The sequence below is a fragment of the Camelus bactrianus genome, chromosome 11, assembly GCF_048773025.1.
Source record: "Camelus bactrianus isolate YW-2024 breed Bactrian camel chromosome 11, ASM4877302v1, whole genome shotgun sequence".
Lineage (NCBI taxonomy): Eukaryota > Metazoa > Chordata > Mammalia > Artiodactyla > Camelidae > Camelus > Camelus bactrianus.
Genome location: NC_133549.1, coordinates 39,583,308 through 39,602,340, shown reverse-complemented (window position 1 = coordinate 39,602,340; position 19,033 = coordinate 39,583,308). Strand labels below are relative to the sequence as shown.

Genomic DNA, 19,033 nt, shown 5'->3' with positions numbered 1-19,033 from the left:
AACAGGCAGAATACTCTTTGACATTAATCACAGCAATATTTTTTGGAACCAGCTCCTACAGTAATGGAAATAAAAGCAAAAATAAACAAATGGGACCTAATTAAACTTAAAAGCTTTTGCACAGCTAAGGATACCATCAACAAAATGAAAAGACAACCTACAGAATGGGAGAAAATATTTGCAAATGATGCAACCAACAAGAGACTAATTTCCAAAATATACAAACAGCTCATACAGCTTAATTATCAAAAAAAAAAAAAAAAAAAAAGGCAACCCAATCAAAAATGTGCAGAAGATTTAAACAGCATTCCTCCCAAAAAAAACCATACAGATGGCCAACAGGCACAAGAAGAGATGCTCAATACTGCTAATTATTAGAGAAACACAAATAAAAACTAGACTGAGGTCTCACTGCACACCAGTCAGAATGGCCATCATTAAGAAGTCTACAAATAATAAATGCTGCAGAGGGTGTAGAGAAAAAAGAACCCTCCTACACTGTTGGTGGGAATATAAATGGTACAGCCACTATGGAAGGCAGTATGGAGGTTCCTTAAAAAACTGAAAATTGAGTTACCATATGACCCAGTAATCCCACTCCTGGGCATGTATCTGGAGAAAATTTTAACTTGAAAAGACACTTGCACCCCAATGTTTGTAGCAGCACTACTTACAATAGCCAAGACATGGAAATAACTTATATGTCCATCAACAGATGAACAGATAAAGATGTGGTTTGTACAAACACACACACACACACACACACACACGGAATACTACTCAGCCATAAAAAAGAATAATGCCACTTGCAGCAACATGGATGGACCTGGAGACTGTCATTCTAAGTGAAGTAAGCCAGAAAGAGAAAGAAAAACACCATATGATATGACTTATATGTGGAATTTTTTTAAAAAAAGAAAAAAAAGCACACAAGCTTATTTACAAAACAGACTCACAGACATAGAGAACAAACTTACGGTTACCAGGGGGTAAAGGGGATGAGAAGAGATAAACTGGGAGTTCAAGATTTGCAGATACTAACTACTATATATAAAACAGATAAACAACACTGAATAGCACAGGGAACTATATTCAGTATCTTGTAGTAACCTATAATGAAAAAGAATATGAAAATGAAGATACATATGTATAGGTATGACTGAAACATTATGCTGTACACCAGAAACTGACACAACACTGCAAACTGACTATACTTTAATAAAAAAGGATGCACGGGGGGAAGGTGTAGCTCTGTGGTAGAATGCATGCTTAGCACACACAAGGTCCTGGGTTCAATACTCAGTATCTCCATTATAAACAAACAAACCTAATTATCTCCCCCTAAAAAAAAAAAAATGCAAATTTTAAAATGGACAAAGGATTTTAAATAGATTATTTCTCCAAATAAGGTATACAAATGGCTAATAAGAATATGAAAAATGTTCAACATCACTAGCCATTAGAAAAATGTAAATCAAAACTACAGTAAGATACCACCTCACACCTATTAGGATAACTATTATCAAAACAACAACAACAACAACAACAAAACCCAAATAACAAGGGTTAGCAAGGATGTGGAAAAACTGGAACCTCTTGCATTGCTGGTGAGAATATAAAATGTTGCAGCCTCTGTGGAAAACTGTGTGGCAGTTCCCCAAAAATTAAGCATCAAATTACCATAGGATCCAGGATTCCATTCCAGGGTATAGACCCAGAATAACTGAAAGCAAGGACTCAGCAGATATGTGTACATCAATGTTCACAGTGGCATTACTAACAGTTGCCAAAAGGCAGCCAGTGTCCACTGACAGATGATGGATAAACAGAATGTGGTATACACATATAATGGAATACTATTCAGCCTTAAAAAGGTATGAAATTCTGAGACATGCTACAACATGGATAAAATTTAAAAACATGCTAAGAGACATAAGCCAGACATAAAAAGACAAATATTCTATGATTCTGCCATTTATATAAAATATCTAGAATAGGTAAATTCACAGAGACAGAAAATTAGAGGTTATAGGGATTGAGGGGACGAGGGACCGGGAAGTTATTGATTAATGGGTACAGAGTTTCTGTTTGGGATGATGAAAAAGTTCTGGAAATGGACAGAGGTGAAGGTTGCACAACATTGTGGATGTATTTAATGCCACTCAATTATATGCTTAAAAATGGAGAAAGTAGTCAACTTTATGTTATGTATGTTTTACCACAATTTTTAAAAGGGAGAAAAAAGGTACTCTACCTTGTTTGAGATGTCTTCAGTGATAGTATGCTAATACTGTGTAATACTTCTTACTTTAGATTGTTTTTCCTCATCCCTTTAAATGCCTCTAATGCCAATAAATTTGGTAAGAATGTACAGTCACTGACAGAAACATGATCTGAGTGCCTTGTACTTTGGTCCAAGTAAATACAGCATGCAAAAAAATGTTCATTTAAATGTCAAGTGAGTTGAGTCAATTCCAACAACAATAAAACAAGATCAGAGTGCACCTACTACACCTGGGAGGATAGGATGAGAGATCAAAAGTCCTGAGATGCTTCTGCTAGTAGCAGGATAATTCTGATTAAGCAATAGCAAGAACTAGTTTCTCTTATTTCTTCCCTGATACTCATATAGTAGCTTTACTCTATCTTCCCTTCCCACTTTAGGCTTGTTGATGCAAAGTGCTTAGGTTTAGGATAATTAAATTTCACCCCCGGTGGCCAATGACATGGCCTAGAAAGGGGAGGACAAAAAAAATTCAAAAAGAAAGGGTCCAAAGTATACTTTCAAGCCCTCTAGAATTCTAACAATACTTGGAACAGAGTATTTATACTGTACTCTTAAGGCTTCATCCCCTTAAGGTTGTTTCTAAAACTTAAACAAAAGAAAAATTGTGTAAAACTACGGTAGTCTCCTCTCCTTGTCAGTGGATGCTTGAAACCACAGATAGTACCGAACCTTGCATACACCACGTTTGTTCCCATACATACACAACTATGATAGTTTACTTTATAAATTAGGCACAGTAAGAGATAAACAATAACAACTTATAATAAAACAGAACAATTAAAACAATATACTATAATAAAGTTATGTGTGGTCTCTCAAAATATCTTACCATACAAATTTAATGCCTTCTCCATCTTAACTAAGCACTCATCATACACCGAGTGGCCATGACTTTTGAAGTTTGAGGTGCAACAGCAAAACTAGCAAGAATTTCTGTTTCCTTCACAATTACACAAATAGAAGATCTGTTCTTATCGTAGATCTTAGTAACCTCAGCATATGATTGTTTTCTTCCCTTATTAGGTTGAGAACTTTCACTTTTTCACTTAAAGGAAGCACTTTTAGGCTTCTCTTCAGCATATACGAATTGCCAGCATTGCTACTCTTGCTCTTTGGAGCCACTATTTTAAAAAAACAAAGGTTCCTTGAACAAGCAGTACAATGTCATGACAGTCAATCTAATAACTGAGAGGGCTACTAAGTGACTAACAGACAGGATACACTGGACAAAAGGATGATTCATACCCTGGGTGGGACGGAGCAGGAAGGTGTGAAATTTCATCATGCTGCTCAGAACAGCATGCAATTAAAAACTTAAGAATCACTGATTTCTGGAATTTTCCATTTATATTTTTGGACCATGGTTGACTGTGGGTAAATCAAACCATGGAAAGTGAAACTGAGGGTAAGAGGGGACTATAGTATCTGTATTCTAAGGATGAGGATTACATTCAAATGCAAGAACAAGATGCAGTCTGCCCTAGGAAGAATTCCCATTTTGCGGAAAATGAAGGATAATCTTTTATGTCTATGAGCTTTTTTCTTTACTGAGTTCTTGTCTAAAGGTTGGTAAATAATTTCTATACCTGTGAGAGCTGGGAGCAGCATGAGAAATAAAAACTGACCCGGGTTTAAATTCTAGCTTTGAGTCTTAAGTCAATATACAAGCTATGTACAAGTCATTTTATCTCTTGACATGGTGGCCTTATTTGAAAAATGGAGCTAGTAATCCTTACTTCAGATCACTGAGGATTAAAAAGTATACTATACACAAAGTACATTTTCTAGCTCATAACAGTATGTGCTTATTAAATGTTTCTCTTCCTCCTGATAATTCCTCAGAAAAAAATGGGAGAGATTAGACACTGTCCATACATCCACTACTTCTGAAATGGAAACAGAAATAAGGAATTTACTGTTGGACTTATTGAAGTGGCTCAAAACCTAAAGGTGTAGGAGCTGGTAAAATGTTGGAACGTATCTCTTTTGGATCTCTGAGCCCAAGAGGGTCAAAAAAACCCCACCAGACTTTTTAATTGAAAAAAAGAAAAATCAAGATGATTTCCTAAATAAACCAAGTAAGAAATAGTAATACATTTTCATAATCCTAAAGTAAAAGTCACTCACTCTACATGTGTGAAGGGCATTAAGTAATAAATAAACTAACAAACCTTCTCCCCACCCAAAAAATGCTGCTCTACTCTCCTGTGGGGTAAGGACTTCTGAAAACATAACAATTCTACATATATAATTGTGATGTTAACTCGATAGAACTTCTGCACATTTAAGTCTTTCATGGAACTGCAAAGGTCAACCTCTTTTTTCTACTTAAAAGTCTTACTGTATCAAAAAAGCAAATAACTCCCCTTGCACTTATTAGAAGCGTATCAGTGATACTTCTGTCATAAAGTAAAAAATTTTAATTTAAATAAGGACCTTGTCTCAGAAATCTATTCTTCAGCATGATCCTGTTAAAAAAATTAACCCTTTACCGGAAACACTGCTTAATTTCTATGGAGAATCTGATGTCAAATATCTTGTCATTAAAAATCTACTCAGAAAACTTTAACTTTCTATTAAGTTCATGATCATATGCAATACTTAGAAAATTAAAAAACAAAAGAGTGATTCAATATTCCACAGCCATCTGTCTAGCATTCCAGGTTTTCCCACAATATACAGGAGTGCAAATGAGTTTAATATTGATATTTTTCTCCTCAGCATTTCTCTTACAGCTCAAGTTCTGTATAGTAATTAATACTTTGGTATCACCAGTCAGAGCAAGAAAACTACTTTCACTGCATTAATCATTTTATATACATCATCTCATTTAAACCTTATACCAACAGTTTATCCCCATGCCCTACCCATCTTTTTGGATTAAATGAAGAAACTGAGACTCAGAGAGGTTAAATAACATGCTGGTGGCCAAGAGGTAGAGCTGGGATCCAAACCTAGGTCTATCATCCTCTGAGGTTTCTCCTTTTCCTCCAACCACATTAGCATCTAAGGTAAGGATAAAAGCAAGACTGGATCCAAAGTCAGAATGTATGGGGCTTATCCTTCAAAACAGAAAGAAGGTTATCCTGGCTTTTTAAAAAATCACTTTTTTATACCCAGATTACTCTCACTTAGCAGCTACCGACTAACATTTTGCTTGATAAAGAAACCACATTTTGTAGAGTAGCAGTCTATCAGAAAGTGATCTATAACCATGAGGAGATGATATAAGTACACTATGTCACTCATTTAATCAGAAAAGAATTTCTCATTTGTAACCTCAGCAATAAATTTCTGGGTAGAATATGATAAAACTAAGTAACAGAATACTAAGAGTAATGGAAACCAGAGCATCTGTTTCTGCAAATACAACTTGAAAAATTAACAAGCACTAAACCTTAAAAACTTCAATTCTCCTTTTGTTTTCTATTTTCATTCTTTTGTCCACTGTTAGTAACAACAAATTCGGCAGCATAACATTTTTAGGAGTCCCTTACGCAAATAAAACCAAATAAACAAAATTCACAAAGAGTATACAGTGGTCTCTTCACTCTGCAGAGAAGGAATAACTGGATTAAAAACCTTTTTGTTCTCTCACAAGCCCAAGGACCTAATCTTAGGTTGACTTTCAAGGTGTTTTTTGGCTTGATTTGTCCTAGAGAATGCACTTACAAGTCTGATCCATCTGTCTGTCCCACATAAGCACGAAAAGGCTGGAGATTACTCTCAGATAAAGAGCACAAACACAAAATCTGGAGTCTAGAATGGACCTACATTAGGGCACCTTAAAAAAATAGGAAACCAGAGCACTCAGCAGGTCTAATTGAGGGGAAAACAAATTGCAGTATACAAACAAAGGACTACTACTTGGTCTCCTCTCCAGAAAAGGGGGAAATTTTAAAAAGAAAGGAGAGTTTCATAATGTTGACTGGCTAACATCAACTAGTAATAAGACCTAATAACATTATGTACACCTTATATCATGCTCTAAGAAGGGGACATCACTTCTATGGTATTCTTCCCAAATATAAAAAATACTTCAATCTATTCATGAAAAAACATCAGACAAACCCAAATTGTAGAACAGTCTACAAAAATACCTACCTATCCAATACTCTTCAAAGGTGTCAAAGCAATGAAATATTTAGGAAGTGTCACAGAAGACACTAAAGAAATATAACAACTAATTGATACAACATTGTAAACTGACCTAATTCAATAAATAAAAAAGAAAACAGAAAGGAAGTTAAAAAAAGAAATATAGGAACTAAATGTACTGTGGGATTCTGGATTGGATCTTGGGATTGGAATAAAGGACTTTAGTGTAAAAACTGAATAAAGTCTGTAGTTCAATTAATAGTATTGTACTAATGTTAATTTCTTAGTTTTTATAACTGTACTATAGTCTACCATGGTCAAGTAAGATGTTACCATTAGGAGAGAGTAAAGGCAAACTATTACTTTTGCAGATTTTCCATAGGTCTAAAAATATTTCAAAATAAAAAATTTTTTTAACGTTGGAGGTAAAAAAAAAAGAATGAACTACCTACTGATAGACACAACATGAATGAATTACAAAAACGATACACTGAGAAAAAGAAGCCAGACACAAGAGTGCATTAAGTGTATGACTCCACTTATATGAAGTTCTGGAAAAAGTAAAATTAATCTGTAATGACAAATAGCACTGAGGCAGAGGGTGGGGCAGAAGAAAAACCCGACTTCAAAAAGGGAATGAGGGAACTTTTTGGAGTGATGGAAATATTGTGGTGGTGGTTAGACAGGTGCATACATTTTGTCAAACTCAATCTATATACTTAAAATGCATCTGTTTTATTAATATGTAACTTATTCTTCAATAAAGTTTATTAAAATTTTAAAAATAAGTTTATATTTAAAAGTATTTCACTGATAGTGTACATTTTGTACTGGGTAAACTAAAGTACCATGATTAACTTTTAAACTGATATATTAAAGCTGATACACTCAAACTGTTCATTCAGTAAATATTTGCTGGGCACCTACTATATGTGAGGTTTAGGCAACACATAGGATATAAATGTGAAAAAGAAATCCTTACCCTTGAGGAACTCACAGGTCAACAGGAAGACAGGCAAGTGAACAAAAGCTGCCTTGACATACAAGGTGCTCTGATGAATGATATGTCAGGATTTTACAGAGAAGGTAGTCTCAGAGAAGGCTTCAGGAAGAATACAGGCCCTTTCCAAGAACTTTCCCTCAGAAGCTATTACACTTATTTTAGGAATATTTATCCCAAATACTCAAAGGTTTAAAAAAAACATTTCTTTTAGTCTTGTCTCTGTACTTCATGGCACTTTTTCTGATGAAAAGTCCTTAGCACTTTAAGGGTGTGGCTGGTTTGTTTAAATAACCAAAAGTTAGTCACAGATAAATTTAATGAATACCATTCTGGAAAACAGGTGCAAGTATAAAGTCAATAAACTTCTTTTCCGATGTGCTTTTATGAGCTGAAAGCAATACCACAAGGATAGTAACAATGTTTTTCATCCAACATAGACTTCTTGAAATAATGTATACTCTCTCAAGAGGACTACTTTAAAGAGCTTTGTCCTTTGGAGTGCTGAAGTCTTGATTTGTTTCTTGGGGTGCATGGTTTGAAATTAAACCTCACTATAAACTGTCATTATTCAAAATGATAACTTAAACATTATATACATATATATTATATAACATAGATATACATGTGTGCTTACACTTGAATCTTAGTTCAGCTATATCATAGCCAATGTCTTTAGACAAAGTCCTAAAAATCTTAGCATTATCTGTAAAAGGAAAACAGTAATATCTGCCACATGGGGATTTTGTAAAAATTAAGTAAGTGATGTGAATGAGATAATCTACATATTAAATGAAATAACCTAAGTAAAACACTTAAAATAGGGCTTGGCATACAATAAACACTTAATAAATGTTAATAATGACTATTATACTAATATATAAATGAAGTACATTAGTGTCTAGACTAAGAGTAAGCATTAAAATATAAAATGGGATTACAAAAAACAAAAAGAAATCATAATTTAGCTTTAAAATTTAGAAACTAAGATTCAGTGGCCTTTTTGTGAAACAAGAGAATTCTTTTTTACATTATTCACTGGGATATAGTTATCTCAATGCTTAGTAAAAAAAAATGTGCCAAGCACATTACAGGTTTTCAACAAATACTGAATTGAGTTATTTCAATACAGTGAGATGTCTTAGTAACTAAGAAAAAAAGACTGTCACTTTTTGACCCCCATTTACTTCTATTTCTGCTTTAGATAACATCCCTTTCAGCTGCCAAACTACCTCACCATTCTTTTCCCTGGGGAGCTAGAATTCTACAAAGGAGAGAGACTAGGATTTTCTCCCAATTTGGATAGCACAATCTACACTGAGAAAGTACAGTGCTTCCACCTGCTTTCTGACAAGTATACCTGAAAGTGTCTGCATCCAGTTAGGAAAATATAAAAGAATCTAAATGCTGCAAAAACACCTTTAAGGCAACAGAAAACTAAATAAATAACAAAGAATACGGAAGGAAGAAAGAGAAATTCAAATTAAGTCAGTGTATGTTTTTAATATATAACTTGTTTGGTAAATATGCCCACATCTATGTAGCAAGTACCTATAACTACATGTGTTCATTTTTGTACATTTATTATTCATTTATATTTGTGGCCTAAATTGAACATCAAATGAAATTTGTCTAATTTGAAATGGAAGTCAATTTTTAATGCTATTATATAAAAGGTTTCTGAAGATGAGTGAACCTATACATTTTAAGGTTTTGTGTACTTAAAGATAGTATTTTTTAGAGAAAATTTCTGAAAGATTCTTTTCTGAGTGTCACAGCTATGTATATGTGCATTATACATGCACATGTGCTCAACTCAGTCCTTCATTCCTACTACCTCTTAAATGACACTTTCTCCAGACTGTAAATATTTAAACAAAAACTTAAGTTCTGAAAAGATGTTGCAACTATTGGCTACTACACTGATTATTTCAAATATATCTCAGAGACAGGAACGGAAAAACAGCTCGGTGCTGGTGTTTAAGGTCCATCTGACAATGAACAAAGCTAACAGCTCTAGTTTTTAAAAAATCTCTACATAGTATGTGTGAAATCATTTCAATAGAAAATGAACACATTTTCCATTTGTCTTAAGAATAACATTAAGATTTTTAATTGAAAAAAGTTTACCTGTGGTAGACACAAAATTCTATCTTTGAAGAACAGTTTAATAAAGTAAAAGCCAAAAAAGCCCAAATATACACATTAAGGTATAATTTCATCATTTCATTTCTTACCAGGGTCTCAAAAGTAATTTAGCACTTGTTCTACCTATCTGTACAATCTAAATCTCAAGGATATCTGATAATTTCAATATTCACAAATCTCAGTGGAAGCAGCCTGAAGACAAGAGCTTCTGGCAGCTAGACATATGACTAAACGAACAAGGGTTTATTGAATGGCTTACTGTGTTTTATCTAAAGTAGTAGTTCTTAAGCAATCAGAAAGCGCTACTCACCAGCAAGTGTATAATCCATATCAAAACCAAAACACTTAATTTTTTCCATGGCTAAACTTCGGTTCACAAACACCCTAAAAAAAGGAGTAAATATGATATTAACACTGAAATAACAACAAAAAAATTAAATTCAATGGAATTATTTCTCTATCTTTCTAATCTCATTTAAATATCAAGATTCAAAATAAAAATAATTCAAGTCCTTCTTATACCATAAGTAACATCAGATATTATATGAAAATACATGAATTTTCTTATTGTGACTTAGTTTTAACAATGCCATGTACTCAAGATTTCAGAAAATCAGCTCTTCTTTTCTAAGTCTGACCCCATAAAATAAGCTTATTTCTGAGATTTTATAATTCATTCACTCATTCATTTGTAATTTACTTAATAAACAGAGGTTCATTTAAAGCCTACCATATGCCAGACACTAAAGACATAAATATAAACAGATTCACTCAACAAATACTTACTAAATGCCTACAATATGCCAGGTACTGTGATATGGCAGAGAAAAAAAAGTATGTGCCCTCATAGAACTTACATTTTAACATACAATCTCTATCCTTGAGTAATTCAGCCTAACAGGGAAGAGACTTATAAGCAAATAATTATAACAATTCAATAAATGCTATAAAATAACATGGAGGAGGGAACACAAGTTGTTTAGAGACCAGAAGAGATGTTTGAGCTGACCTTAATCAGTAGAAGTTTTCCAGTTAGGACAAAGCAACAAAGGCATTCCAGACAGAATAACCAAGCAAAGACAAGGTTTGTAGTGAACTATAAAACATTTATTGTGGCTGGAGCTAAGTTTTCTTTAGTTTTGCTTTTCTGTTTGTTTTTGCAAACAGAGGTTTTTCCAGAGGAACAGGGAAAGAGGCAAAAAAGGTTATGAAGCTAAGAAGGATAGCAAGGGTCAAAATCATGAAGACTGTACGCCACATTAGAGAGTTTGGACTTTATCCTGCAGGCAAGAACAAATGATCAGATTTTGATGAAATAAAATAATCAGATTCAAATTTCAGAATGACGACTATGAAGACACACGGAAAACTAAACATATAATAGTATGGTGGATCATCACCATGATGCTGTTTGCAGGTAAGTCTTAATCATCTCTGAAAATAAGGATATCCTTTCCATCTGATTCCCCAGGTTTGGTTACTTTTATCCAATGTTCATCCTCTTATTACCAAACCTTTTCTTTGACTTCACTTCATAAGTAACTCTGAGAAATGAGAATGCTTCAAAAATCACTCAGGAAACTTGTTAAAAATAAAGATGTCTAAGCTGGGCTTCCCCCATTAATGATCTATGTCAGCATTCTCCAAAGAGGAGTGACTGCACCTGGGGATACAGAAGACTCCACTGGGATACAGAAGAAAGTATTAGATCTTACACTGATACTTATTTCATCATTTAAAAATGTCTAATTTGTGTACATTTTCTATTATGCACAAGTAAGAATAGTAGTATAATTTATAAATAAGCACACACAGGGATGACTATTCCATATTTTAACTTAAGAGTTTAGAAACCATTAATCTAGGCAATGATTTTTTTTAAACTCTTCATCCCTCTCATCTCAGAATGTATGCACCAATTTTAAACAGACAAATAATCAAATATTTGCTTAAAAATACTTTAGCTGGGGACTTAAAATCAATAGGCCCTTGCATTAGAACTGTCATCTTCAGAAAAACATGAAAATCATTACTTGTCTCATAGTGTGCTATGCAGACTAGATTAGCTGAATAAAACTCTTAGGTCCTGAGAGAGAAATTATATAAAATATTTATACTTTCTTTCCCTAAAAAAACCTAGTCTTCTGGAAAATCAACATTTACTTTGATTGGGTTAATAATGGATGGGGGGGAGGGTTGGGGAAGAATAGTGGATGGCTGAAAGATACAAAGAACTAGAGGATAAATGACATCCACCCAAAATTTTTTAAAATACCCCACAACTCCAAACATATCACCATGACCCTTCTACCACTTCATCAACTTCACTCTATTTTTACTGATAAGAGCATCTACTTTACTATCACCTTTTCCCATTTATATAAATCCTTATGAAGGCACAAGAGAGGGAAAAGACATCAAGTAATGGTTTTAACTCTGTATATATATTTTCACTGAAGTATAGTCAGTTTACAATGTTGTGTCAATTTCTGGTATACAACATAATGCTGTCAGCTATACATGAACATACATATATTCATTTTCATATTCTTTTTCACCCTAAGTTACTACAAGATATTGAATATAGCTCCCTGTGCTACAGAGTATGAACTTGTTGTTTATCTATTTTACATATATATTAGTTAGTAATGGTTTTAACTCTGGAAACCAAATGTTACCACTGAAGCTTAGGCTTTTCAAACACACTCTGAATTTAGGCTAGGGGGCCAACTGGATCAAATCCTTGATCAGAGCCCAAACAGCTGACATGCCTAAAATATTCTATGGGAATTCAGGCAGGAACAGACTGGGAAGATTTTCTTTCTATGATACAATCCAGGAGAGATATATATGGGACCACATAATAAAAGAAACAGCTTTGATTCTGATAGAAGAATGATGCGAGCTGGTTTCAGGCACAGCTAAAATCACAGGGAAAAAGATACTTTGCTCTTATCAATCACTGCTAAATGGAGAAAGAAACTATCAACAGACCCAGCTAGAGAGTTTACCCTCTGCTTTCTCATCCAGAAGAGAGGTTAAGCCTGTACTCCTTATGTTTTTAAGGATATAGAGATTTTAATGCACCTTGGGTATCATCCATACAAACTCTGGGAACGACATATTTCAGGAATAAGAAAATCTATTGTTTCTGCGAAAATAACTGCTGCTAAATATCCATCAAATCACATGCTTTCCTCTTTGACTAGTCACTTTATTCAATCAAAATATTTGTCGAATGCTTATTATTACAAAGCAGGTACCATTTCTGACATATATTCTAGAAGCTGTCTTTTGGGAAGTAGCCAAAACTATTAAAGACTTTCTAGATGTCTAAAATTAGAAAAAAGGACATTTTCCTATGAAATCAAATACCCTTTATCTTTTCATTTTCATTTAAAATAGGTACCCCTACTCACAGAAGGAATCCCTCAACTTAAAAGAGAAACAATTACTCTTGTCTCCCTGTCTAATTCATTATGAAACAAAAAGAAACCTCACATATATTCTCATCTCTCCTTTTCTTTCCCTAATTTATGCTACAAAACATGGGAGAAGGGGGCAATAGGGAATTAAATCTAATTCATGTGTGAATATCTAAAGTGCACAAGCAAAGCTATGATGATGAAATGGAACAGCTGCATTTTAGAGAACTGCAGTAATGTACATGCTAAGACTTACAAGATAATAAACATCCAAATGCTGAAAGTATGCACTGACTTCAGCAGAGAGGCAGCCTTGAGCCAGAAATACGATGTCTCCAGAATACAGTCTTAAAGAGAAACTAATTTCTTGGCCTCAAACTAATGACTATTCTTTACTGTTACAACAAAAGAAAGTATTAGGTACTATATCAATTAAAAGCCTGGCTCACTGTTTCATCAGACATTTAAAACAAAAAGATCATATCTCCTCAGGGAATCCAAAAATTTCTTTTGGTCCCAGGACCTTCACTGTATCTTTGTCAATGCCAGTTAACTTGTGTCACTTTTCTAAATTATTAACCAGTGGAACATACTCTACCTCTATAGCTTGTTTTAAATAAAGCACAAAGTCGCCAACCTAGAAAGCATGACTGAACTAATTAAGCACCTAATCTTAAAACACAATTGTCAGCCAGAAATTCCTATATGCTAAGTCATTTGCAAGATACAGATCTGAGCATTAAAAACAAGAGACAATCTTTAGGAGACAAATCAAGGAACACTAAAAAATCAGGCACAGACTTCAACAGAAAGACAAATGTAACAGCTTTTACTATTATATCCCACTGTAGTAAGGCATGAAACTTGAAGAAATGCTATCAAAATAAATACAGATATTAATCAAAAGAAATAAGACTATTAATACAATGAGCTCCAAGAACAGGGATATAATATTCTCACACTTAAGGAACATGAACATGCAATTTACTAAATTTGGAATTTTGTAAATAGCAAACTCTTAATGGTTTTGAGATTTAACTCATAATTCAAAGCAGCATTACCTCATCTGTCACTGGTTGCCGTTCTGCAAAGTGTGAAACTATCTGAGTCAACTAGTTCTTGAAGTCACATAACAAAAATCTTCAAGTCCCTAGTATAACTTTTTGTGTGTGACTTTAACCTAACTTCAGAAAGACTGTTTTAGTCTGAACTAGGCCCCTCAACAGCATGTATCTTCTGAGACAGTGTTGGAGAAAACACCTCTGTGTCTAATTTAACTTGTCATTGGATATCACTGTTGCTCCACACAAATTCATTTGGAATAGAATTTCTTTGCCAATGGTGAACTTTATCCCTAGCTCCTCCCCCTGCCTAGGAGTCACAATTTCCTGGCCAAAGGCCCAACAGCAGTTACTGCAACAACAAATGAGATCAAGGATACAAGTTTAAAATCTTCTTGGACATGTTTTGGTTATGGGTTTGTGTAATTATAGACTCTTAAGTTTGTTACAATCAAAGAAAAGAAAAAGTTACATGTGCTTTTTTTGAGAGTGCAAATTTAGATTATCAACCAAATGATGTATTGTGTGTTTACTTAATAGAAAAATGTGATAATGTGGATTTTTGTTGATAACCTAATTTAGTATCTTTCTCCTCAAGCTAGTTTCTATTTCTTCTATTGGCACTCTCTTCCCCTCAAGCCTAAAATCTAGTTAATATCTTTCATTTCTTTCCTCTCCCTCAAATCTACATCATCTTATTTGCCTTCCTTTAAATTTCCAAATGTCTCTGATCCAGATCTTCACACTGCTAACAACTTACCTAGGTTCTCATTAATTCTTCAGCAACCATCTCTCAACTGCTCTGCCTGCACACTAATGTCAGATTAGTTGCTTTAAAGTAGTGCTACTCAAAGTGCGGTCCACAGCCCAGTGCTGGTTTGGGAATAGTTGTTACTAATTCATGATATGAAATATACAGAAATTGCAAATAGTTAGAAAATTTTATAGCAATTTGACAAAAAAATTTTGTTTGTTTAACATCATAAAAAATGTAGATTTACATTTTACGTCTCTTCATTTTTCTAGTAATTCATTTTTATTATATTTTGTAAGTGTATCAATTTGAAACAAAGCAATTAAAAAAAAAAACTAGTTCTCCAACATAGATGAGCACTGTCCTAATCCCTATTTCTAATCATTTTTCTCTCCTGCTTAATAACCTTAGATATCCCTCACTACCTACCCAAATAAATGTATTACAAATTTGTGTGTCTTGAAGTTCAAAGTCTTTCACCATCTTTCCAAAATCAGTTTTATTTCATATTTCTCCACATCATGCACTTTTTACTCTAATAAATAAAATGAACTACTTGTTATTTCCTAAAGGTGCCCTGAGGCTTTGTTTATACTGTCCCCTATACCTGAAATGTCCTGCTTAATTATCTCTCTTATTTCTCAGGACCCAGTAATCTCAAATGATTTCTTTAAGAAACTATTTCGGCTGTGCCAAAGAACTATGTAATAGTGATGCCTCTGGGTCTCAGATTAGTTTTTCAGTTAATGAAAGAGATTTCACTAACAACTAAAATTCTATAAAGTTGTGATCCATGTAAGAAGTATGAATATTCAAAATCCTTTATTTGGCACCTACTATATTTTATCATATACATAAAATATGTGGCTAGTTCTCTTATTCTTTACTATAAACGTTGAGACCAAGATGTATTGCCTTCCCAACAACTAGCATAGGGCCTTGTAAAAAGCAGACACAACATTTAACCAAACTAAAAATTAAACTTAAACTAAAAACTTAATAGCAATTAGTGGTTGCCAGAGGCTGTGGGGAAGAAGGACTGGGAAGTTTCTTTTGGGACTAATAAAAATATTCTAAAATTAGATAGTATTGTCAGTTGCACAACTCTTATAAATATACTAAAACCAATGAATTCTACACTTTTTTTTTTTTTTTGGTGTTTTGTTTGGGGGGGATAATTAGGTTTTTATTTATTTTTAATAGAGGTATTGGGGATTCAACCCAGGACCTTGTGCACACTAAGCACATACTCTACCACTGAGCTATACATATAGTCTCCCCCCAAATTGTACCTTTTAAAAGGAAGAATTGAATGGTATGTGAACTCTATCTCAATAATGTTATTTAAAAAACATAATGGCAAGACCTCAGACTGCCTACATGTCTCCATTTTTCAGTAAAAGTATGCTAGTAATCTAAAAAATAGGTAAAAACTTTCTAATTTATGAAATGGATTCTTAAAAATTGAAACTTCAAATACCATGGATATGTAGACACAACAAGAAATTTTGGACTAGATCATAAAAGGAAGAGTCATTTGATAGCATTAGTTCTTATTTTCACACATTTTTAGCCAATAAGTTCTTACTAATTTGTCTGATTATTTTCTCTGAGGAATATCCTCAGGTGGGGTACTTTTTGTTTATCAGATTATGCCAGGAGAACAGCTCCCTGTGCTTTAAAAATCTGAACAAACATATTATCATTTCTAAAATAATACATGAATTAAAATATTAACTTTTCTCATTCAAATATTCAATTTATGAAAAAGTTCTAGTGAAAAGAAGTGCATATGGAGGCATGCATACAACAAAATTAAAGACAATTAAAATTCAAGATGCCATCAATCATAAAGCTCACCCATATCACATGCTACTAAGGAAAGGGGGAGGAGATGCACAAGAAAAGTCAGAGCCACATAAAGCTAGGATTATCAAAGGCCTATACCCATAATACAAGGGAAAAAGAGAAATAAATCTGCACACGGAAAGAACACACAAAGAAATTCGTACATCTCAGCCTTGACACTGAGTCTGGGAAAGGGGAAAAATCTCCCCCTGAGAATCTGAACAACCAAGTCAGGTAGGTTTGTGGTCTGAAGTTACACTACTAAAGTGGTTAATACTGCCCCTAGGTGACTCAAAGAAATGATGTCCTCTCTAGAAGAACTCAACTTTATTCTAGGTGGTAGATTGATAGATACAGACCAAGTTCAGAGATGTCTAAATGTGAAAAAATGTGTATCTTGAAAGTAATAAAAGACTAACAGTAGGATCATGCTGTCTTTCCACCAAAGATTTCAGAGCATATTTTAAGGAGATTCTCTTTAAGAAGAGATTAAAATTCCTTTCACCTTCATTCTCAAGTGAAGAAATTGCAGTAATGAGAGCAAGGATGGTGGGGAATAAAAAAGAGGACTAACAAATGAAGAATACATTAATTAAGGGAAAAACCAGAAACAATATTAGTACTTCTGAAAATAAACCTACTGTTCTAAAGCCTCAGTTTAATTAAACATAAGTTTTCCCTATCTTTTTTTTTTTCCTATTTTCCCTTCAATTCCTTTTTACTATTTTGCCCCAATTTTTAAAAGTAAAGGCCAATGTATACAGGATAATTTACAAAATGTAGCAACATATTAAGGTTGAATTCTGTGGGATAAAAATTAGAGAAGAAAATACTACCCATGTTATAGATAGGCCAAATTAATAAGTGTACTAACTGTGCCTATAATGGAAAAGAGAGGTCAAAATCTAGAATTTAAAATAAAAGCAAATGATAAAGTTGATTTTGACCTCTAACCTAAAAAACATTAGCTCTGGTAATAAAAGGCATTCTAACAGCTCTAGAGGATTAGGGTTCAATCATGACAATGACACTAAAAGGAGAATGCATTTTTTCCTGCATTACACATCCTAGAGCACCTGTATCTTCCCAAATATATTCCCTTGAAAATGCATAAACAATAACTTTTTTATTTACAAAATTTTAAATAAGCAAGTTGAGGAGCTTCTCAAGTCTCATCCCCCACCAAATTTACTGAGGTATAATTTACTTAAAATAAAATTCACCCACTTTAAGTGTAAAGTTCAGTGAGTTTTGGCAATTGTACACACTCATGTAACAATTACCACAACATATTCTTTCATGTCCTTTTGCAATACCCTGGCCAACCTTTGGCCCCAAGCTACCATTGATCTATGCTTTCAGTCATTACAGTTTTCATACAAATGGAATCAAACATCATGTAGTTTGCATCTGGCTTCTTTTTCTCAGCACAATACTTTACAGATTCATTCATGTTGTATATGTATCAAAAACTTGTTCTTTTATTCCTGAGTAGTATTCCATTTTATGGATATACCACAATTTGTTTATCCATTCACTTATGGATATTGAGTTGTTCCCAGTTTTTCGCTATTATATATAAATAATGCTGCTATGAACAGTCACATACAAATCTGTGTGGGTATATGCTTTCATTTCTCTTGGAGTAAATACCTAATAGTGGAGTTCATTTACTAGTTCACTTAGTAAGTGTAAGTTTAACTTTAAAAGACACTGCCCAATTTTTTTTTAATTTTGCACTCTCATCAGCAACATGAGAGCTCCAGTTGCTCCACACTGTCAGTGTTTTTAATTTTAGTCATTCTAGTGGGTAGCAGTGCTATCTCATTGTGGTTTTAATTTGTATTTCCCTAATGACTAATGATGTAGCATATCTTTCCGTCTTATTGGCCATGTCTTTTTGTGTGAAGAATCATTTTTAAACTGGGTTGTTTGTATTATTGTGTTATAAAGAATTCTTCATACATTTTGGATATAAGTACTTTATCAGATACATATACAGAGAGAATATTTTCTCCCAGTCTGTGGCTTGCCTTTTCATTTTCTTAATGCTGTCTTTCAAAAAGTAGAGGATTTTAAAAAAAATTCTGATGAAGCCCAATTTGTCAATTTTGTCTTTCATGTTTTTAATGTGTTTTATCTAAGAAATCTTTACCTAATTCAAGGTCAGAAAGATTTTCAACTACACTTTATTTTTAACTTTTATATTTAGGTCTACGATTCTTTTTTGTGTTTTTTTTCTAAATACAAGTTTAAGGCAAAGGTCGAGGTTCATTTTTTTTTTTCTATATGAATGTTCAGTTGTTTCAGCACATCTGTTAAAAAGACTAACCTTTTGCCATTGAATTACCATGGCTTCACTGCTGAAAATCAATTGACTATTTATGTGTGAGTCCACAAACTCTCTACTAG

General features: G+C 33.5%; 1 protein-coding gene across 5 annotated transcripts in view; it reads right to left on the bottom strand.

Annotated features, from left to right (window-relative positions):
• NT5C2 (5'-nucleotidase, cytosolic II) overlaps nt 1-19,033 on the bottom strand; it is a 78,991-nt gene that overhangs the window by 29,292 nt on the left and 30,666 nt on the right. For 4 of the 5 annotated variants that reach the window (XM_074373699.1, XM_010970972.3, XM_045507357.2 and 1 more), the window contains one exon: nt 9,844-9,917. In XM_074373699.1, coding sequence (XP_074229800.1) covers nt 9,844-9,917 — 74 coding nt within the window. Of the gene's footprint in view, nt 1-9,843; nt 9,918-14,019; nt 14,203-19,033 lie in introns of those variants that run through there. The other variant, XM_045507360.2, reaches the window with a different exon arrangement.